At 51.9% G+C, this 22,633-nt stretch overlaps 1 protein-coding gene across 1 annotated transcript in view; it reads right to left on the reverse strand.

Moving 5' to 3' along the window:
- The window catches only part of TTC21A (tetratricopeptide repeat domain 21A), a gene marked incomplete at its 3' end in the record, with an annotated part of 34,776 nt that overhangs the window by 1,590 nt on the left and 10,553 nt on the right, over positions 1 to 22,633 (reverse strand). The window contains 18 exon segments of the mRNA XM_010835569.1: positions 13 to 321; positions 753 to 903; positions 1,655 to 1,736; positions 2,344 to 2,454; positions 3,316 to 3,504; positions 4,937 to 5,040; positions 5,218 to 5,356; positions 5,685 to 5,795; positions 5,908 to 5,980; positions 6,905 to 7,143; positions 8,040 to 8,255; positions 8,462 to 8,619; positions 10,323 to 10,452; positions 11,664 to 11,864; positions 12,025 to 12,122; positions 15,464 to 15,656; positions 16,762 to 16,860; positions 18,872 to 18,956. Coding sequence (XP_010833871.1) covers positions 13 to 321; positions 753 to 903; positions 1,655 to 1,736; positions 2,344 to 2,454; positions 3,316 to 3,504; positions 4,937 to 5,040; positions 5,218 to 5,356; positions 5,685 to 5,795; positions 5,908 to 5,980; positions 6,905 to 7,143; positions 8,040 to 8,255; positions 8,462 to 8,619; positions 10,323 to 10,452; positions 11,664 to 11,864; positions 12,025 to 12,122; positions 15,464 to 15,656; positions 16,762 to 16,860; positions 18,872 to 18,956 — 2,688 coding nt within the window.

Genomic DNA, 22,633 nt, shown 5'->3' on the forward strand with positions numbered 1-22,633 from the left:
TGTTGCTCCAACTCCTTCCTGCTGCTGAAGCTGCGGGCACTGGGGCTGAGCAGGAGGGCGCTGGCCTGGTCTGCCCACGAGGCCCTCGCCAGACCTCAATCCAGAGGCCGAGGGCTTTCCCTACCTTCCCTCCCCACCCCCAGCCAGCTGGGCCCTCACTTGCTCTCGGTCACCAGGTTCTCGAAAGCCTCTCCGCCCATGATCTCGTTGTCTGGGTTCAGACAGATCTGCACCATGTGGTAGGTGGCACTCTGGCCCCAAGCAGTGTCCTTGCGTGCTTTGTTTAGGAACTTCAGGGCTTCGTTGGGCTGTCCTATGTGCCTGCAGCAGAGAAGAGTAACCCCGAGAATCAGATAAGGACGCTGAGGCCCGGGGAGAACAGGAATACTCGGGGGTCACTCCGAGAATCTGCGCAAAGCAAGGGCAGGATCTCTGGTCTCCCCACTTCCCGATGTGGAAGCTGAGCTTCGGCTTCCCTGGCAAAGCCCAGCACGTCTGTTGGGGAGAGCCTCCTACACTCTAGTGGTTCAGATGGTAGAAAATCTGCCTGCAGTGCAGCAGACCTGGGTTTGATCCCTGGGTCAGGAAGATCCCCTGGAGAAGGGAATGGCAACCCACTCCAGTATTCTTGCTGGAGAATCACAGGGACAGAGGAGCCTCGTGGGCTACAGTCCACAGTGTTGCAAAGAGTCAGACACGACTGAGTGACTAAACACACCTACACACGCCTGCCAAGACACCCCCCAACCCACCAGCAGTAGATGCCTCTGCAGAAGTTGAACCCTGGCTCCAAAGGCACCCGGCTGGACATCTTCTCGGCCAATTCAAAGACGGCAGGGGCGTCCTCAAGTTTGCCACTTCTTCGTAGCAGATCAATTAGTTTGTTCAATACAGGAAAATTGTCTAAAATAAGAGAGCAGAAACCTCCAGGCTGTGCTAACCAGTAGCTGAATCAGGTAGGGGAAGCAGAGAGGACCAGGAGACACCGGTGGACTGGGCTGAACGTGGGCATCCCAGCGGCTCCACTGAGACACCATGAAGTGGTCACTCTTACTGCTCCCATTTCATAGATGAGAAGGCTGAGGCACAAAGACTTTGAGTAATCTGCCAAAGGTTACACATCAGGTAAGTGGAAGACCAGAATTCAGACCTAGAAGGTCTGGCTCCAAGACCTGCATTCCTAATAGCTGTGATCTGCTGGGCCTGACATGGGCCTGGCTGGAGCTCAAGCCTAAGCCTCTTATTCATGTCTGGCCCCTTCCCCAGCAAGACAGGGCGGTTTTATGCTACAGTGAGTGGGAAGAGAGCTACATGTCAGGGGAGAATTTCTAGCCACCTCCAGGAGGCTGTGACCTCCCAAGGCGAACTTAGGTTGAGCCACAGTGTCTGGGTTTTGGGGACAGACAGGCAGGACCAAGCACTGCCCTGCCTGAGACCAGGAACTGGCCCCTTGGACTGGGAAAGGGCCGGCACGTTCCACTGGGACTTTATCAGTTTCCTGCCTCTCTGGGAACAATCAGAGAGGAAGGGGCTTCCTCTGCCCGGTCAGGAAGGAGGGGAGAGGGCCCACCCTTCTGGGCGAGAGCAGACCTTGCTGGATGGGAACTGCCAGCGGCAGTCATGGTGGGCAGGCGTGATGCAGCCAGTTAGTTACCTGGTGCTTTCTCCAGGACTTGGTGGTAGAGGTTGATGGCAGCCTCGTATTTCTGTCTTCTAAACATCAGGTCAGCCATCACCTATTGAATTCACATGATGCTGGGATAGCAGCTTGCATGGGCGCGGTGGGGAGGCTGTGGTGGGAAGGGGGGACAGGGAAGGAGGGAAGGTAGGAGAGAACTTCCTAGGGAGCATCTCTGGGCACTGGGAGAAGGTCCCACAGAGGATGGGACAGCCTGGGGAGAGCGGTGGGGGTGAGGAGGGAAGGAGGCAGGAAAAGCCGAGGGTGGACACCGTGGAGCCAGCCCCTCCACCCATGTCTGAGAACTGCCAGATGCGGGCAGCAGGGTGGAATGGGGGCTACCCACCTCTGCTGGAGACAGCCCTGGAGGTGGTCTGGGTGACAGGGCAGAGAGGGGTAGGACTGGGGAGGGCTGTTTCCTCACACTTCCCGAAGCCCCAGGAACTGTCCTCGCCTGGCCTTTACCAGCGGGTGTGGTTTCCCCTGGAGTGAATCAGCCTCACCCTCTCCCCTCGGATGTGGCCCAGGAGGGAGGTCGCTGCTGCCCCCTGCTGCCAGCCCACCCCTCCCGTCCGGGGTGACGGATCCTGTGCTGAGTCCCCTGCTGCCCCACGGCCCAGCAGCCCGCCCTGTGGTCGTGGGGCCCCGGGCCCACAGCCTCTCACCACGGAGGCTGCCTCGTGGTTCTTCTCAGTCTGCAGGAGGTCGGCACAGTGCTGCTCACACAGGTCCAGGTGTCCCTGCAGCAGGTAGAGCCTCGCCAGCTCCAGCACCACCTGGACAGGCCCCGAGACAGTGAGCAACCAATGCGCATCACGGGAAAGCTTGGGCACCCAGGCCTCATCCTCACACGCCCACGTTCTGTCAGCTCTGCCTTCAAAGCATGAAAGCATGTCTTTGACCCCCTGGGATGATGTCTCTGGCTCTCCCCCTCTCCCACCCAGTACTATATCGTCATGACTTTTTCTAACTGACCGCTGAGAGGCAGGGCCCACTGAGCGCATATTGATCCTTCGGCTTCGGCTCTGACCTCATCTCCTCTGGGAAGCCCTCTGCGCCCCAGGCTCCGGGACAGTACCCCTCATCTGAGTTCGCAAGTGTCCTGACCCCCCTGTGGGTATCACATGCTATTAGAACTGCCTATGTACTTGTGTGTACCCAGTGCCCGGGGCAGGGACCTTGTCTTGCCCCACTGCGTCTCCAAGCCCTGGCCCAGTACCTGGCTTGCACATATTGGGAATCTGTTAAATGAGAACACATTAAATACATGAATGGGTCTGTCACTAAGCTCTTCATCTCCTCTCGAGTGAACTCCAGCCACCATTTCCCACCTGGAGCCATGCCTCTCACATGACCCTAAACCTCCTTGGAAGCTTAGTCTGGGCTTTATGCCCAGAAAAGCCCCTAGCAGCCAACGTGTCCTCTCCCCCCCTGCAAGGGGGGCCTGAAAATGCTACACTTGCCACCGAGGGCTGCAGTGGGTGAGGGCCCTGGGATCTGCAGGCCTGCCTACACCAGGGGTCTGTGCCCCTTGCAGGGAACCACAGAGAAGGAAACAGCTTCCGTCCATAGTCAGGGAGCTCTGCAAGGCTTTGTGTCCCAAGGCAAGGACAAGGATCTCACTCCAAGGACCCCACCTTATTGTTAATAGGCGTGTAGGAGAGGGCATCTTTATAAGACTGCACTGCCTTGGCATACTCCTTCTTTGCCAGGTAGTATTCCCCAAACTGGATGCAGATGGAGGCTGCCAGTTGCTTCTGGGAGGGGATCATTTCCGGTCGCTCCAGGGGAACACGCTTCAGGATCCGAGACTGGAGGTCCATGGCCTAGGGAAACCAGGAAACTCTGCGTGAGCAACCCAGAGCCCGATGTGCCAGGTCTCAGGCCAATTCACAGCAAGCCTCCAAGCTCTCATCTCAGAGCTAGCTGTCTAAGAAGGGCATCTCAGGTCCCCCTGAGCAAATCTGGGTCGCTCTGGACAGGCAAGGCTGCTGGCTGAGCACCAGGAGGCAAACCGGCACTGCCGCGGGGGCAGGAGCAGGGCAAAGGCTCTCAAGCAACAGACACTCCACTGTACTCGGCTCATTTACCTGTTTCCATCACACCTGGCACTCACTGTGTCTGATCTACCTCAGCTGTCCGATAGGCTGGAACAGGCACACAGTAGGTGTTCAGCACAGGCTGTGTTTTGTTGGGTGCGTTTGTTTTGAATAGTGTCCTGCTGGGAATTTGAGGCAGCCCCCACAAATAGCCGCGACATAACAGTGATTAAGTGAGTAGCCAGAGAGCACTGGGGCAAGAGGAAACAATGAGGCCAGGGTTAAGTTTTGGGTAGTGGTTACAGATCAGCCCTGGGTTCCCCGAAGGCCAGACTGAGGAATGGAAATCCAGTGGGAAACCCCGAGGATAAGTCACATCAAGCAGTCAGAGACGATCTACAACCACAGGCACACGCCCCAGGGGGCAAGTGCCAGGCCCCACCTTTGGGTACAGAGTGAAGAGGAAGGGAAAAAATGGCCAGGAGTCTCCTAGCAGGGGCTTCTCAGTGGCGCTCGTGGTAAAGAACCTGCCTGCCAGTGCAGGAGACGTAAGAGAGGCAGGTTCAATCCCTATGTTGGGAAGATCCCCTGGAGGAGGGCATGCAATCCACTCCACTCTCGTTGCCTAGAAAATCCCATGGACAGAGGAGCCTGGTGGGCTATGGTCCAGAGGGTCGAAAAGAGGTGGACGCGAATGAAGTGACTTAGCAAGCACACAGTGCTCCCAGCAGGAGACTATGGGTTGGGACAGGCCAAAGCTGGTTCAAATCTCAGCTCACCACTTACTAGCAGTGTGACTTTGGGTACATTTCTTCACCTCTTTGAGCCTTATCTGTTAAACAGGAATGCCTCAGTGCTTAGCTCAAAGGGCTACTGTGAGAATTAAATAAGTCAAAAAGCCTAGTACAGAACTCAGCACAGAGCATTCAGTGCGTGAGAGCTGCTGGCATTGTCTATTAATAACAGCACAAGCATCCTTGAGGACAAAGGCACTGTCTTCCTCCCTGCCTTCTCCAGTCCAGCCCAGGTGGGTTTTGAGCACTTCCATGCACAATCAATACGAGAGCAAGGGTGGGGGGATAAGTGGAAGGTGGATGTCAGGGGTGTAACCTGGATCCTCTCTAGAGGACCACGCCTGGAGACTTCCAGACCTGCAGTCCTATCTCCAGCTTCCATCAGGAAATGGCAGATAGACAGCTTAGGTCTACTTGTCAATTACCTTGTTCAAAGTTTCCGTCACATCTTCTTTTTTATGACTCTTGTAAACCTTGGCCAGCAAAAGTAAGCACTTGACATCATTCATCATGGATGGGATGTCTTTGACTGCAAAATGAAAACTCAAAGTAGTGTTTCCTGGCCCCTGGGGAGGGGGCTGTTGGGGGAGGATGGGGGCTGGGTTCGGAGCCCCAGCCAGTGCCTGTCCCCTGCCCCATCCTGCAGGAGAAGAGGGGGTGTGTCTGCTCGAAGTCAGGCTAGGGAAGACAGTTAGGGTGTGCTCACCAAAGTCATGATCCAGTGCCTGCTTCAAAACTTTTTCTGCTTTGTTGAACTTCTTTAACTTCAGGAGCAGTTCGGCCAGATCGCAGCACACAAAGTCCTGTCCGCTCATCTTCTGGGCGGCCTCATAATAATTAATTGCCTTCGTGCACACAGGAAATACGGGCATCAGGTCTGGTTTTGTATGTGGGCACCTCACACTGTGCCCTGACCCCCAACCCTGCAGTCACCATGCCTGTGTACCCCTCCAGAACACAGAAGCCTCAGATACAATGGCCTCCCGCCTGGCACAGGTCTCAAGCCTCAGCCTCAGCAGGTGTTAGAGGGTGGTGGGGAGTTGCTGAGCCCTCTCCTTGGCAACCTGTTCAGGGGGGTTTCTCCTTGCATCCAGCCTCCCACCCAAGCACCCTCCTCCATCTTCCCTGCTGGGCTGGCCCTCCCCGCCCCTTCCTACCCCATCATGGCCCGACCTTGGTGTACTGGTGGGTCTTCACATAAGCCTGCCCGATCCGGCTGATCAGGGATGCGTCGTGTGGGTTCTTTCTGTAGGCCTCATCGTAGACCTCCAGGGCCTTCTCTGGCTGGTGGGGAAAGGGTCTGCCATCTCTCTCTTCTCCGTTACTGGAGAAGCAAGATTGGGCAGGGTGGGTGCGGGGTGCAGCCACTTAGTGTGGTCACGAGACCTTCACTCACCTCCTGAATGTTCATGAAAGCATCACCCAGAAGCAGACTGGTGTGGGGGCCAGGCAGATGTTCACAGAGCTCCCTGCAAAAGTAACCAAAACCTTAGCTCAGCCCTGTGCGTCCTTCCTATTCCTGGATCCATCTCTTCTCCTCACTTATTCTGTCTGCCACCCGTGCACTCACTCATTTATTCATCACCCAGTGTTTCTCGGCTCAGATGGGACGCAGTGCTAGCTCCCTTAGTTCAGGCTCTCCTCATCTGTTATCTGGATCATGGCCGGGACTTCCACCCCCTCCTCTGGCCTCCACCCCAAACGCCTAGAACCTTCTTCATGAGGCAGCCTCTTTCTTTTTTTTTTCCCAGCCAAGCCTCACGTGGCATGTGGGATCTTAGTTCCCTGACCAGGGATTGAATCCAGGCCCCTGCATTGGAAGCACTGAGTCTTTACCACTGAACCACCAGGAAGTCCCAGCCTACTTTTTCTAAACCTTCAATGAGACCATGTCATCTCACTATTTATTGGTTTCCCATTGCTCGTGGCATCACCTCCCCTTCCTCCCGAATTGCCTAGATGGAGTTTTGCCTGAGGAAGGGGACAAGAAAGGTACACTTGAGGGCCCAACGTCAAATTGTAGAGAAAATTGCCGAGGGCTCCCAATCCCGGCTCTCCATCCTCCTTCACTCACATCGGTTACATCCAAGCCCCTGAACACTTCCCCAAGGACAGGCCACGCCGGAACCATGGTTCCCACCAGGATATGAACCATAATGAGGGGCAAGCAGAACTCAGGGAAGATTCACTCCTGTGTCCTTACAACTCAGCAGCAGGTTGGCCTGACTGACCGACCTATCACACTCAGATTCTCACCAGGGGAAATTCCCTTCTATTGTCAAACACACTCTGAGAACACGTTCTGAAGCCCCGGGGCAAAGAAGACGATCTGGAGAAAACACTCCTGACACGCGACTGGGACCGGGCCGGTCAGTGCGCCGCCCGGGGCTCACCGGTAGCACCCGATATAGAGGCGGGCATCCTTGCGGGTCTGCAGGTAGATGCTGGCCATCTTCTCCTTGGCCTCCATGTAGCAGGGCTGCCTGGGTGTGATGCTCTGCAGCACGCTCAGCGCCAGGTCCACACTGCCCTTGCTCAGGGCCAAGTCCACATTGGCGATGGTGACGCGCATCTCCTCCGGCGTGCCGCTGAACTCATTGATGGCATCCTGCATGACCTTGGTGGCCTCGTGCTAAGACAAGGAAACCCAACAGACCCTCCATTTGCTGTCACCCACCACACCTGGAAGCCAGGGAGAGGATGGCCCATCCCCACTTTAGAGCAGCAGGAAGGGGACAGGGAGAGCGAGCCTCTCGGGGTTGAGGCCCACTGTTCCTGGAGGGCAGGGCCAGCTAGGGGACATGAAATCCCTGACTGTGAGAACTTGTCCCTGAGTGCCTCAAAGTCTGAATGTGATTTCTTCCTATGAGAGACCTATGGACGCATCTCCTATACCTTCCTGCTTTCAGTCAAAGGTATTTTTATGTTATGGTTAGTTAGTGTTAGCCACTCAGTTGCGTCCGACTCTTTGTGACCCCATGGTCTGTAGCCTGCCAGGCTCCTCTATCTATGGAATTGGGCACATAAAGGTATATTTGAATTGTATCTTCATTGCATTTGTACTCTCATTTATTCCAACAAAGTTACTTTCTTTGCCCATTTTGGTTCTTTGTGCCTTTGCCCAGCCAGACCTTCCAAGGTCCCAGGGCCGCCCCATACAGTTGAGCAGGTTGCACACTGCAAACCTCCAAGGGGATGTAAGCGGCATCCACTGGAGAGGTGCACTGCCCAACTGCACGACCACGTGTGGTGGCTCTGGTGGGCCTTGTGCTCTGCCTCCCTGACAACCTTCTGGGGACAGTGAGGTTGGCAGGGGACAGATCATGCAGGACTTAGGAGGGTTTGGAGTTTATCTTAAGGGTGTGGGAGCCACTGAAGCCTTTAAGGTAGGGGAGAGGGATACTCCCAAATGAATAAAAGCTAAAGTGCAAGGAAACACCAGCCAGAATCAAAGAGCCTGGTTCCCAGGTCTACCCTGGCCCTCCAGCATGCGCCAGCAGCAAGAGAACAGAGCAGGGCGTTTCTCACCAGCTCTCCGTTCATCCGGAGGGCATCTGCCAGCTCCAGTAAGATGGACACCCGCTCGCTGGGGCACACGCAGGGCCCACGGAACTTCTTGTTCTCTTCCGTCCTCAGAGTTGGTAATTTTATGATCATCTTCAGTGCCTTTATGGCTTCTGGATAGTCCCCAGACTTGTTGAGGGCCTTGGCCTTGATGAAGTGGTAAAGGGGGTGGTCTCGGACCTAAAGGAGCGTCAGCAGAGTGTGGGGTTCCAACTCCCATAGGGGAGAAAGCCACAGGATTCCACAGAGCCAGTCCCTGCCTTTGGGCCAGCAGAAGGGCTGAGGGATTCTGGCAGCTCCTGGGGCTACTCTCCCAAGGCGAGTAGGGGCTGAAGCTAGTGGGGCTGTGGGATGCTGAGCAGCGACAGGGCATCGGGGACCCCCACCTGGAAGTTGTGGCTGATGCCCAGCTCCAAGGAGTGGGAGCACATGGCAAAGTTGCCCTGAGCCAGGTAGATCTGAGCCATGAGGAGGTGGGCGTCCACGGAGGTGGGGTCCAGCTCCAGGCAACGCTGCAGGGTGCTCTGGGCATGCTCTAACTCCCCTAGAAACAGGAAACAAACCCCTACATCCAGGGATCCTTGGGCACTCTCAGGACCCACCACGTAAAGGCAGAAGGAATTTTACGTGTCCTGTTTCCCAGAAATATCCAAGCTGGGCATTTATCCCGTGTCTGTTCAGCTTGACTCAAAGGTCTCTTCCTAAAATTAGAACTACTATTAGTTTTTGCCTTGACCCAGACAACAGCCAGGAGACTCAAACCTGGGTGTGACACCTCCCTTCCTTCTGTACCCTCAGGGAGATGGCTAAGTCACTTCACTGCTCTGTCTGGAGGCTCAGGGGAACACTGAAGTCTCAATTTCCATACCTAAGAGCAGAACAAAGCCTAATAATAGCAGCAACCGTGACAGCCACAACTTGAGAAGCACCCGCTCTGTGCCAACACAGGCAAAGTTCTTGAGAAAGGCTGGTTTAGTGTCTGCCCACCCCCACCAAGTTGGTATTATCATGCCTGTCTTTCAGATGCAGGACTGGAACTTTAGTGATGTAAGTCACTCAGCTCCAAAGGGACGAAGTCAGTATTTATGTCCAGGGCCATGGGCTCCTGAGACTGCGCTCTGAATGCCTTGGCACGTTGGGGCCCAGAGGCCTTCCTGTGCCAGGCTGACCCTAAATGGGAGGCACTGGCAACTCAGGGCCAGGGTACAGTGAGCTGGTTGGGAGGCCCTCCTTCCTCTGCTGCCAGGTCCCTCAACAGCTCTTGCTTGGGGTCCATCACCCAGTGGGTAGAGAGCACTTGCTTCTGGGTCCCAAACTCCCTGCACCTTCAACTGTGCTGCAGAAATGTGAAGGTGTCACCATGACAACCTGAGCAACTGGAGACCTTGCTTTGTCCCTAAAGCGCTGGTATCTGCCGGCATCCCTGTGTGTGTGTGTCTGGCAGGGGAGGGAGGGCCTGCCCTCACCTTGTACCCAGGAGACCTTGGAGCAGCGGGTAAACCTGGCACTCTGATGAACACTGGGAGGACAGAGGACAAAGACCAGGAGCTCTAGAAAGTGCAACCCATACAGTGCAGAGCACACAGACGTGCCATGCCATTCTGAAGCCTCTGGACACCAGAGATCAGCTTGACTTTCAGGCAGATGGGGGTGAAAGGTCACGGGGAGCCAAGACTTCTGAGAGCACAACAGGCCCCCACTGAGGGTTCTCCCCATCCTTCCCTCTTTCTCCAGGATCCAGGCCTTGAGATAGGAGAGGCTGAATGGGGACCGTTCTGGCCCATGAGGCTCCGCGAGTCTAATGGCACAGGGTCCCCCTCCCTCGGGGCCTTCCCGACTGTCTTTTAAAAACTGCCACCCCTATATCCTCTCCCCGGCTTTCATTTTCTCCATCGCATGGTCATGTCCTGACAATAACACTGTGCTTTATGTCCACGTACCCCTACTAGAACACAAACTCCAGGGTGGAGCTTTTCTTGTTCTGAGCACTGCTGTCCCCTAGGATCAGAGCAGTGCTGGTGCATCATCGACAGTGAAGTGACTGTCAGCTGGTACAGATCAAGTAAGTAATCAGCAAAAGGGAGGGTGGGAGAGACCTCTGCTGGTGAGGAGTCGGGGTGTTGGAGGCTGGGAACAGTGGGCGCACCTGGTGACTGAGGGTGAGGGGGTGTGTGTGGAGTGTCCCAGGCAGGGAGCCTGCAGACACTCACCCAGGGCTCTCCCAGCCACAAGGACTCACTGGCTCACCTGAGAGATACTTGACCTGGGCCATCACATACAGTGGCTCAATCAGGGCTGGTGCCACCTTGACTACAGGATTCAAGATGGCAGCGACTTGCTTAAGAAGAGAAGACACGATCTGGCCTGGAGACCGGGGCTGTAGAACACAAGGGTCTGGCTGTGCGGTTTGCCCTATTCTAAGAAAAAGACTCCTGGAGTGCTTAGAAAACACTCAGTGAAGGGATTTTATTCCACACGTGTTTTTACTTTATCCTATTTTATTTTATTTTTATTTACTTTAGTTACTTTGTTCATTTTTTTTTTACTTTATTTTACCCTGGTAGCTCAGATGGTAAAGAATCTGCTTGCAACGCAGGAGATCCAGGTTCAATTCCCTGGGTCAGGAAGATCCCCTGGAGAAGGGAATGGCAACCCACTACAGTATTCTTGCCAGGAGAATCCCATAGACAGAGGAGCCTGGTGGGCTACAGTCCATGGGGTAGCTAAGAGTCAGACATGACTGAGTGACTAACATTTTCATGCTTCACACACAGATTTACCATCCACTCTGTACTACTTTGTCCAAGAGCATAAGCTCCTGAGAATGGGGACTTCATTTGTTCACTTTTGACTCCCCCCTATCAAGCATGGCATCTGGCACATGGTGATGCCCTCAATAGATATTTGTGGGATGGGATTACGAGGCCGCTACTGCTAAGTCACTTCAGTCGTGTCCGACTCTGTGCGACCCCATAGACGGCAGCCCACCAGGCTCCCCTGTCCCTGGGATTCTCCAGGCAAGAACACTGGAGTGGGTTGCCATTTCCTTCTCCAATGCATGAAAGTGAAAAGTGAAAGTGAAGTCGCCCAGTCGTGTCTGACCCTCAGCGACCCCATGGACTGCAGCTTACCAGGCTCCTCCGTCCATGGGATTTCCCAGGCAAGAGTACTGGAGTGGGGTGCCAGGCACTTGGGGGATATTAAGGCATGTAAGATACGATCATTGCCCACAGGGACTCTTGATTGTCTGGGAAGGCCAGACAAACAGGCAAAGACCAAAATACTTCTTAGAAGACATTGGGAGAAAAGGGAGCCCAGTTCCTCCCTGGGATGAACAGAGGCCAGTGCCCCGCTCCTCACATGCAGTCCCTGGACCGCAGCATCAGCATCGCCTGGGAGATGCAGGGTTGTGCCCCACTTCCTGGGTGATTGGCACGTTGCCTGTGCAAATGTGAAAAGCACTGGGTTCCCCAACTGCCCGAGGCTCAAGCAACCTAGTGACTGGCCAGGTAGGTCCTGCCTCTGCCCAGACCTGTTCACCAGTCCAACCCCCGCTCCCCGTCCCACGAAGAAGCACCCTCCTCTAACCTGCTTGGGGCAGAAGACCAGGTACTCCTTGGCGATGCAGACCAGGAAGATGGGGTCGAGCCGTTCCAAGTATTCGGAGCTCATGGGGAGGGCCTGCATGCTGGAGAAGTGCAGCTCGGCGGCCTCCTTTAGTAGCGTCGTGGCCTCCTGCTCCCCCCTATGCTTCTTGGACACCAGGAGGGCTTGGAGGAAAACCAGCACCTGTGGGGAGCAGGCCCGGGTCTTGGAGGCAACACTCACTAGGCAGAGCCAGCAGGCCAAGGAGAAGCAGAAGTCCAAGGGGCAACTGCGGTTGGGGAGAAGGAGGGGGTGTGGCGGGGGCCGGATCCCAGGGCAACCTCGGCCCCCACAGGGCTCTGACCTTGGATTTCCCCAGAGACTGCTGCACCTCCTTCAGGAATTCCAGCTGGTGTTCGGCCTCCTCCAGGTGGCCGTCTAAGATCTGGCACCAGATGATCCCTGGGAGGGGACAGAACTGGGATGAACAGCCGGCTCTGTGGCAGAGCCAGCAGGCCAAGGGACAGTGGACGGCAGGGACCCTTCCCCGAGACTTCATAAACTCAGAGAGTGGTATGTGCTCATGGGGAAGCGTTCAAATCGTAGGGCAAGGAAAACATCCCCAGCTCACGTTCTGCCCTCAGCGTGCCTTTCTCTAGAGAGAATCAACATGAACAGATTGGAGTGGATTTCTTCAAACATCTTGCAAAGCATCTGCATGTTATTAGTGTATAGTGTATCTTCCCATCCGTTCATATAAATTACCCTATTCTCTTCAATGGTGACATAATATTTCACTGCCGATGTAACCATTTATTTAACTACTGTACTACTGAAGGACTCCTCGTTTCACATTTCGTTGGTTTTCAGTGTTTAAATATTACAATGCCATGGTCAACATTTTTGTGTGTTCTAACTCCTTATGTAGAGACGATGGGTCAAAGGGCATGTACATCTAAAAACCTTGATAGATAAGGCCAGCTTGCCCTCCAAGGATATTTGAATTAATATTACTGTCAAGAATTTGGAAGTGTTTTTTTCTTTCCCCACGACCTCACAAACATGCTTTACTCTTTACCATGCTAAAGAGTGAATAACTTGTTTTAATTCACTTAAAAAAAAATCTTTTTAGAGAGAATGGACATCTTTTTATATATTTTCTACTGTAACTTTCCTGTTAATAGCTTTTTCCTGTTTTTCTTTGGATGGATTTTTAGATCTCTCTATTCTCTTTATATATATTCCTTGTTACAAACATTTTCCATTAGTTTGCCTTTAACCTTTTACCTATTTTTCCTCTGCCTTTTTGCCATCGAGTAGTTTTAAATTTTTACATAAATTGGTCAAATATTTTCCTTTAGAACTTCTGAGTTTGTAGTTATGCTTAGAATTCTCCGGGCAACCCAAGTCCAATTTAACTTTTATGTTTAAATATCTAAGTCATCTAGAATTTATTTTTGAGGATAATGTGAAATGGGCATTTACCTTTATTTTTTTTCATAAAGAATAGTCAGGTATCCGACCACGAGTTATTGAAACTCTATCGGTTTGAAATGTCATTTCTATCAGAAGGCCTGTTTCTATCCTGTTGATCTATTTGTGTATTCCAGGATTGGCCTCAAATGGACGTCTCTTTTTTAAAAAAATAATTTTTTTTTTGGCTGTTGTGTGTCTTTGCTGCTGTGCGGGATTTTCTATAGTGCGGTGTGCTGGTTTCTCACTGTGGTGCTTCTCTTGTTGCAGAGCATGGGCTCTACGGCACACAGGCTTCAGGAGCTGTGGCTCCCAGGCTCTAGAGCACAGGCCCAGTGTTGTGGTGCACGAGCTTCGTTGCTCCGAGGCACGCAGGATCTTCCCAGATCAGGGATCGAACCCGTGTCTCCTGCATTGGCAGGCGGATTATTTACCACTGAGCCACCAAGGAAATCCTTAACTACTCTTGTTTTGATGTGTTTTGATGTTGGGAGGACAAATCCCTTCTGTTCCTACTATTCTTCTTTTACAATTTATTCCTCGACCATTTGGGTATGTTTATTTCTGACTGTCTTCCCCACCACCATCTTGGTTTTCAGTCATATCCGTCCCACTACTTGGCTCATCTATGGACATTTTTACTTTGCAAAAATCATATTTTAAATTTTCAGCAACTCTATTTTTGTTATCTGTATTTTTTTCCTAGTGGCATGTTCTTTACTCATGGACCTAATAGACTCTAGACTCAGCCAACACAGGAGGTGTTTTGGGGACAAAGTCTTTTCTGTATCTGGCCTTAACTTTGTTCCTCAGAGGGCCACTGCTTTGCATGTTCCACTTGGCCCCTCTTTCAAACTGCTAGCAGATTTATAAATGGACTAGAGTGAAGACTATTAGCAATCAGGGCAGATTTCTCAAATTGCTAAGGCCCCTGATTTTCCCAGACGGACCAGGTAAGATGGATGAGTCAAGGACACATATGCGTGGACTCAGGCTTGGCTGGAGAGTGTGGACTTCCCTTTTGGCTGACCAGCAGGGACTCTCCCTTGAATTGAGGAAGTGGGCAAGGACTCAGCCTGGTGGAGGAACATTTCAGGGGATTTTGCCTATGTGTTGGGCATTCAGGCTTTGCCCTTCACGTCCTTGTTGGTGGTGGGACATCATGGGGGGCTTTGTTCTGCTCTGTCCTGTCCCAACACCTGGTAAGAGTCTCCTTGATCCCCTTCTTGGGCTTCCAATAACCCTCCTGTTATCTCGATGATGACCTCATGACATATTTTGCTCCCAGCCTCTGGGGACCCCAAGCTTGTGTTTTTTTAAATTTTTCTGTTTTCTGGAGCCCTCTGGGGAAAGCTGATCTACTCATTTCTTTAGCTGTCCCATCTCTGCCCATGTTGGCTTATAGGTTTCTAGACTTGCTCAGAGATTCCAGATTGAATGCAGTCTGCTTACTATCTGCTAGAAATGCGAAGTTCTTCAGAGTTCCTGGTCTACCAAAGGCACCTTACCCTGTTTCTGGGGCTGCTATGGGGCCTCACCATCTTTTTAAAATGTTGCCCGTGACTTTGGGGGGGCCTTGGTGAGGGAGGAGGAAGCGATAACCGAGGAGTCAGCCTGATGCATTGAACCAGAAATCAAGACCAACCACTTGGACTGCTTTTTTGACTGTGCTGCACAGATGTGCCTGGAGTTGAGCGAGAAGTGACTTTGCCCTCAAAAGACACATCTCCTCGGAGCCAGGGCAGGAAGCCGGCTTGCCTGGGGCATTGATCATGAGGCTGCCTCCACTAAAATCAAATACCTCTGTTTCAGGATTCGCTAGAGACCACAGATTTGAGAGCTTTGTGTAAAAATGAAAACTGGGCTTTGGAAAATTCACTTGACATTTGTATAAAGTGGGAGGGAAGCCCTGGGACACATGGGGAAGCAAAACTCTCAAAACTACTCACTCTGGTGGCCTTTCAGCACGGGGGCCTGAAGAGGAAGGGTCTACAGAGGTGAGGTGAGCGGCTGTGGGGCCGGGGGGAGAGGGCGCTGGGCTGGGGGGCCCGAGAGGAGGCAGGGCTGACCCAACATGTCAGGCAGAGTGTGGCTATCAGAGGTCTGAAGGAGATGAGAATGGCTTTGACTGCTGTCGAGAATTCCTGTGCCTCTTACATCTATATGTGTAGATGCCTCAAAAGGCACCCCATCCTACAATGTACCCCCAAACTCACATACCCTCTGGGAAGAATGCTTACCAACCCCTCTCTTCAGGATTCATGGAGGTCACCCTGCTTGGCTCCCACCCGCCAGCCTGCCACCCCTCTCCCTGCCCAGCCTGCCCAGACCTGTCAAGGCAGCCACGCTGCTCTCGTCCAGCTTCATGGCCTTCGAGTACCACAGAGACGCCTCCTTTACTTGGTCCTGCAGGATGAAGAGGTAGCCCAGCTCGGTGGCCATGTGGGCGTCGGAGGATGTGGCCATGAAGGTTCGTTCGATGAAGCTACACACCAGCTGCAGAATCCCCTGGTGCCTCCCACACTGAAAGGAACAGACACGGGGAAGGGGATACCAGTCACTCCAACCTGCCTCAACAAGGCCATGTTGCAAATGGGGGACACTTTGGCAGGACTTGGGGGTGCTCAAGAGAGCCCCAAAAGTACCGTGTGTCCAGGTAGCTGTCCAGCTCGCAAAGAATCCCCCCGACCCCGGTGGCCACATGTGCAGAACCGCCTCCAGGCATGGAGCCCTCGGAGGGACCCAGCCCCGTGTCTGGCCATAGTCACCGGTCTAACAAGTCACCAGGAGGTTTTTCATAAACTGAAACTGCACGAGGGGAACTCTTGGTGTCGCACTGATGGGAAGTGGCCCTGAGGGCTGTGAGCAGCCACATTCCCTGCTGTGTGTGGAGAATGAGCAGAGAGAATCAGACACAGAGGTGGAGGGAGAGAGCATATCCCAGTGGAATTAGACTCCCCAGAGTTGCCCCTGCTCTCATGACAATTCCTTATGGTAAATCTTTCTTCTTTTCAGTTGGGGCACACGGGATCTCCAGCTGAGGCTTGTGAACTCTTAGTTGCAGCATGTGGGATATAGTTCCCTGACCAGGGATGGAACCCAGGCCTCCTGCACTGGGAGAGTGGAGTCTTAGCCACAGGAGCACCTGGGAAGCCCCCCTTCTAGTAAGTCTTGCTCTGGGGCTGAAGGCTGCGACAGAGACAGGCCGTTTGGCAGCTGTTTGCACCGTGCCTGGCGTCAGAGACAGTTAGGCAGGCGGCCTCCCTGGGTCTCTTTCACAAAAAGAACACAGGAGTCGGGGGCTCCAGCACCCTGCTCTTCCACAGCTGTGTTGCTGCCCTCTTTCCCCAAATAGGGTGCCTCCCACTCTGAAAGCATTTCCAGATCTCACTTCCATGGTCTTCACAGCATCTCTGAAGGGCACGTGGGCACAGGAGAGAGAAGCCACGGGATACTGTGATAGGATGGAGGCAGGCAGGGGCCCCAGGGCCTGGGCCACTAGACTGAGAGATCAAGTTTAAGCCAGAGGGTGGGGCAGAGTCCTGAGGGAGCTTCTAGGGGACCACAGATCTCCCCTGGGAACAAGACAGGATGCGCTAGTTCAGAAACCAGGGAGGAGCTTTCTTACCAGTCTGCTCACCACAAGAATTTTTTTAAGATGGAGGCTTGGATTTTGGGGCTCTCTTGTTTCCAGTGCCTTAATCAGATTCCTAACGTGCTCGGCAGCCTGCAAGAGCAAAACACAACGTCAAAGGCAGTAGGTAAAAGGGGAGTGGGGCAAAGGTTCTCAAGGGTGGCTGCCCGGAGCACCAGCTGAGAGATCTTAAACACACTCGGGCCTCCACACCAACGCCAGAGATTCAGAGTTAACTGGCCTTGGGTGTCCCCAGGCTTCAGTATCACTTTGGGGCCCCGCAGGGGCTTTCCCTACAGAGCCGGCACTGCCCCTTTATGCACGAGTCCGAGAAGAGCAGCTGCCCTTTGAGACACCCCCAAACAGTGCCAGAAGCCAGCTGTATGGTGCTACACACAGCAGTCCCCCCCAGGCGGTTGCAAACCACCTGGGCTGGCCCAGGAGTCAGGGTGGGTCTCTGGCCCCAAACTTCTGTTCCATTTTGACCTGAGTCACCACATTGATGCCTCTCTGTCATTCCAGTGAATCCTCCCAGGGACTCTGACAGTCAGTGTAACTGAATTTTCCAGTCTAGCAGATGAAGGGTCAGAAAGGTTAAGGTCATTTGACCAAGGTTACCCAGCCATCCAGATGGCTGACTGAGTCCAAAGCCTGTGTTCTTTCCTGGACTCTTCTGCCCATTCACTATGTGGGGTAGGGAGTTCTTAGTCCACAGCTGCAAAGAAGCACCAGGAAAGAATATGGGGTGGGGTGAGGGGAAGATCCCAGGGTTTGAGATGGGGGCAAAGGAGGGGCATTAAATGCTAACTGCCCTTGGGCCTAACCATGAGGCCAGGCCCTTAGAAGGCTTGCTCAGGGCCCCAGGTTCTCAGGGAGCTGAGGACAGGCCTACTCCCTTGCTTCTACCCAGAAACAGGGCTAGGGCCCTTTTCAAGGGTTCCTACCAAATACAGACCGTGCCCTTTGCCTCACCCCACCCCACAACATCCATAACCTCAGAGCTGGGCAAAAGGAACCAGAAACTTCCTTTTCTTGCCATGACCCCTTAGGGCCTCTTGACTGGTCACACTCTCCGCAGAGGCAATGTCTTTATTCAGAAGGCAGGGTTTTCACTGAAGACACAAACTCTTTTTGAAAGTAAGAATGTGTCTGGGCATGGAGGTTTTCATTAGGAATTCGAGGTGCTTCTGACTGCATCTGAGGACTCTTTGGGGTTTCTCTGGAAAACAAGTCTTAGGAGCAAGTTTACGGCCAGGTGCATGCTAAGTTGCTCACTTGTGTCTGACTCTTTGTGACCCCACAGACTGTAGCCAGTCAGGCTCCTCTGTCCATGTGACTCTCATACTGGAGTGGGTTGTCATTTATTGCCCCAGGGGACCTTCCTGACCCAGGGGACCCAGAGACCAAACCCACGTCTCCTGCATTGACAGGTGGATTCTTTACCACTGAGCAACCTGGGAAGTCCATGGGGCCAGGTACCGCCTGGTCAATATCTGAACAACTCTAACCATTCCCTTAAAAAAAGGCATTTCCTGAACACGAACACAACCATGGGAATTCCTTGGAGGTCCAGTGGTTAGGACTCAGCACTTTCACTGCTGTGGGCTTGGGTTCAATCCGTGGTCACAGAAGTAAGATCCCGCAAGCCATGCAGTGTGGCAAAAACAAAACCAAAACCAAAACCAGCAACAAACCACAATCATGACATCTATCAGTTAAAATGGAGCAAGTTATTGTAGTGCACTGGGCACCATTCCCAGTCGTCCTACGTGTCCTGTAATTGGACCTTATAACAACCACACAGAGTGGGTGGAATTATCTCCATTTTCACAGATGAGCATCTTGGGGCTCATCCAGGTGGAGACACCTGCCCAGGGCACACAGGGAACATGAGGCAGAACCAGAGCAGCGTGTCAGCCTCACTGCCGGCCTTTGGAACTGTGTGGCTCAAAGACCAAGCCAGAGCTCCGAGTGTGTGGATGGGCGTAGGGAGCTGAGTCCCAGGGAGCCCCCTCCAAGGTCTTGGGGGTGGAGGTGCTGTGAAGGGTCCCTCCTTGGCTGGGCTGGTTTCAAGGTTCAACTTCTGAGTCTTGAAAGAACTTACTACGGTCATGTTTCCTTCTCTTGCGAGCTCATGCACAGCTAGAATCTGGCAGGCATCGATATTGCTTTTGTCTTTTTCGAGGATTCTGAAACAGGAAGAGGAGCCACGTGAATTGAGAGAGTTCAGAGGCAAGGTTAGGATGGTGCGGTGGCATCTTGTGATTGTCTCCTAACATCTATCCTCCCCTTCTCCTTTTAATAGAACCTGCTGAACTGCTGGGGCATGTGACTACTGCAATAAAGACTACATTTCCCAGCTTCCCTCTGCAGCTCATGTGTGACCATGTGATTAAGTTCTGACCAATAGGATGCAAGTGAAAGTGCCCAGGGTATATCCAGTGGTATCCCTACAGCATGCCTTCCATTTCTTCTCTTTCCTCCTTCTTGCTGGCTGGAATGTGGGCCATGTGAGCAACATCCTAGGAATAGGACAGCAGGGAGAGGGGGCCTGGGACCCTAGAGAGTTAAGCTGTCATCCTGGTCTTGGCCCACCACCCAAACTTTTCCCTGAGAGAGGAATAACCTTTTATGTTAAGTCCCTTATTTGGGGGTGTCTTCATGACAGAAATCTATTTATATCCCAAATTACACAGGCATGACTGTGGTACCAAGGTCAGGGGGCAGGGGGTCAGTCTGCAGCTGTAAGATGGAAAGGAAACTTTGGTTTCCATCATGTGTCACTGGGAAGACACGGCTCCTGATCACACTACAGAGGTTTTTTTTTATTATTATTATTTTTTTGACTGTGCTGGGTCTTTGTTGCCACAGGGACTTTTCCCTATTGTGGCGAGCACAGGCTACTCTCTAGTTGCGGTGTGTGGGCTTCTCATCGTGGTGGCTTCTTTTGTTGCCGAGCATGGGCTCTGGAGCACTTGGGCTTCAGTAGTTGGGGTTTGTGAGCTCTAGAGCACAGGCTCAGAGGTTGTGGTGCACAGGCTTAGCTGCTGTGGGGCATGTGGAATCTTCCTGGACCAGGGATCGAACCCATGTCTCCTGCATTGGCTGGCAAATTCATTGGCTGGCAGATTCTTTACCACTGAGCCACCAGGGAATTCCCTGGAATTTGCAGTATTTTGTTTCTTTATAGGAAATTTCATATTTTCCAGCCAGGTCAGGGAATGGTCCTTCTGCTTAACAATTATTCTAATTGACTTTCAACTTTCAACATAACCAGGCACAGTCAACATTCAAAGAGTTCTAGGCATTTATGATGATTTTGAAGGCATTGTGAATTTCATAATTTAGAAATTAAAAAAAAAACTTTTAAAATGACGTATGGACTAAAAACGAATCAGAACTAATGTTAGAGAAGTCGCAGAACCAGATACTGAAGATACTACTGAAATATCCAGATGTGTAGACACTGTTAAATGGTACTTCAAGGGACATCCATAGACTTAAATGCTTATCTTCTAGAAGATTTAGAATGGCCAGGCATCCAACTCAAGAGTTAGACAATAACAACAGAGTACCTCCACAGAAGGTAGTTAGCAGGAAATAATAAACAGCAGAAATTAATCAATTAGAAAACAAGCCCAGGCAAGAGTGCTGGAGTGGGTTGCCATTTCCTTCTCCAGGGGATCTTCCCGACCCAGGGATCGAACCCAGGTCTCCCGCATTGTGGGTAGACGCTTTACCGTCTGAGCCACCAGGGAAGCTCAATAAACAGCAGAAATTAATCAATTAGAAAACAAGGATATCATAGCATCAACAAAACTCAAAGCTAGTTCTTTAACAAGACTAATGGAAGAAACAAATTATTTTAACATTGGTGGAGAGAACTAAAAGAGAAGGAAAAAATGAATAATGTTAGGGCTGCAAAGAGACACACATCTACAGAGAGCAAAAATTCAAAGAGCAATAGGGGAGGGACTGCCCTGGTGCTCCCGTGGTTAGAACTCTGTAATTTATTCTAATGTTGACACTATAAACTACATGAAACTAACGAAACATACAGGCTTCCAGGTGTCCTGTGGGCCCAAGGCGGAGCCTCCAGAGCAAGCTCTTGATCCAGGAGTTCCTGCCCAGGACACCAGCCAGCTGTGAGAGGCTGCGGAGGGCCTGCCCAGGCCTGGCACAGGCCGGAGTCACTTCCAGTTTCCTACCAGGGCCTCTGTATGACACTCCGATTCCAGTTAGCATCCTTCCATAGGGAAGGAAGAGGTATGTTTGTATTCCACCCCCTCACACAAACACACAATTTGGACTGCAAGGAGATCCAACCAGTCTATCCTAAAGGAAATCAGTCTTGAATGTTCATTGGAAGGACTGATGCTGAAGCTGAAACTCCAATACTTTGGCCACCTGATGCAAAGAGCTGACTTATTTGGAAAGACCCTGATGCTGGGAAAGATTGAAGGTGGGAGGAGAAGGGGACGACAGAGGATGAGACAGTTGGATGGCATCACTGACTCAATGGACATGAGTTTGAGCAGGCTCCGGGAGCTGGTGATGGACAGGGAGGCCTGGCGTGCCTCAGTCCATGGGGTTGCAAAGAGTCAGACACGACTGGGCGACTGAATTAAACTGAACTGTACTGGTGACTCATAATCACTCAGGAAAGAACAGTCCATGAACTCTTTTTAGGAAGAAAATTAGTACTATATGTTCTATGATTACTGTGATAAAAATGGTTAAAGCGGTAGAGTTTAAAGAGATAAGTTTCAGTTATCTAGAAAATTCCATTTTCAAAAACCCTCCATCAAACATCCCTCCCCTGAAGCCATCTTTATCTCTGTTCACAGTGAAAGTGCTTCAGGATCACCCTATACCTGGAACTGGGCTTCCACAAGTCCCCATAACTCCTGAATCCTCCCTCTGCTGTCTTCCTGGTACACTCAGCTTGCTACTAAAGTCTTCTCTCAGGCAACGGCCTTTGTCACCCACAGTTTTTATTAATGTGTATTACACCCACAGTTTTAAAAATTACATACTACAATAGTCCCTTTCTGCCTTTATTCTTCCCTCCCCGCCTACTCCTCAGACACAACTGCTGTTTACCTCTAACTCTTATTGCCTTAGGTTCCTTTGGTAGTTCTGTCTCTCTCCTAAACACTATGCTTAGATCACTTGATAGGGCTATTTCTTTTCCAATTTTTTTAAAAGATTTTTTTTTTAATGTAGACCGTTTTTAATGTCTTTATTGAATCTGCTACAGTACTGATGTGTTCCACATTTTTTGGTTTCTTGGCCACAAGGCATGTGGGATCTAGTTCCCTGACCAGGGATCGAACCCGTACACCCTGAATTGAAAGGCAAAATCTTAACCAGAGGACCACCAGGGAAGTCCCAAGAGGCCTATTTCTTGATTTTCCCACCACAGGCCTCCACTGCTGGCTTCCTGCTATGACAAGTGAGTGCCTAGTTCACATCCAACCTCCCTCTGCTCCCCAACCCCCAATGTGACCATATCACTATTCATAACTCCCACTGACAATGTTGACTTTTATGGCTTGTTCCATCAAACACACAGTATCTCCCATCCTGCCACTGTGTAAGAGGGGACCAATTAGTCCCCTCCACTGGCAAAGGAAGTCTAGTCAAGGCTGTGGTTTTTCCAGTAGTCATGTATGAATGTAAGAGCTGGACTATAAAGAAAGCTGAGAGCAGAAGAATTGATGCTTTTGAACTGTGGTGTTGGAGAAGACTCTTGAGAGTCCCTTGGACTGCAAGGAGATCCAACCAGTCCATCCTAAAGGAGATCAGTCCTGGGTGTTCATTGGAAGGACTGATGCTGAAGCTGAAACTCCAATACTTTGGCCAC

The sequence above is a fragment of the Bison bison genome, unplaced genomic scaffold, assembly GCF_000754665.1.
Source record: "Bison bison bison isolate TAMUID 2011002044 unplaced genomic scaffold, Bison_UMD1.0 scf7180017864043, whole genome shotgun sequence".
Classification (NCBI taxonomy): domain Eukaryota; kingdom Metazoa; phylum Chordata; class Mammalia; order Artiodactyla; family Bovidae; genus Bison; species Bison bison.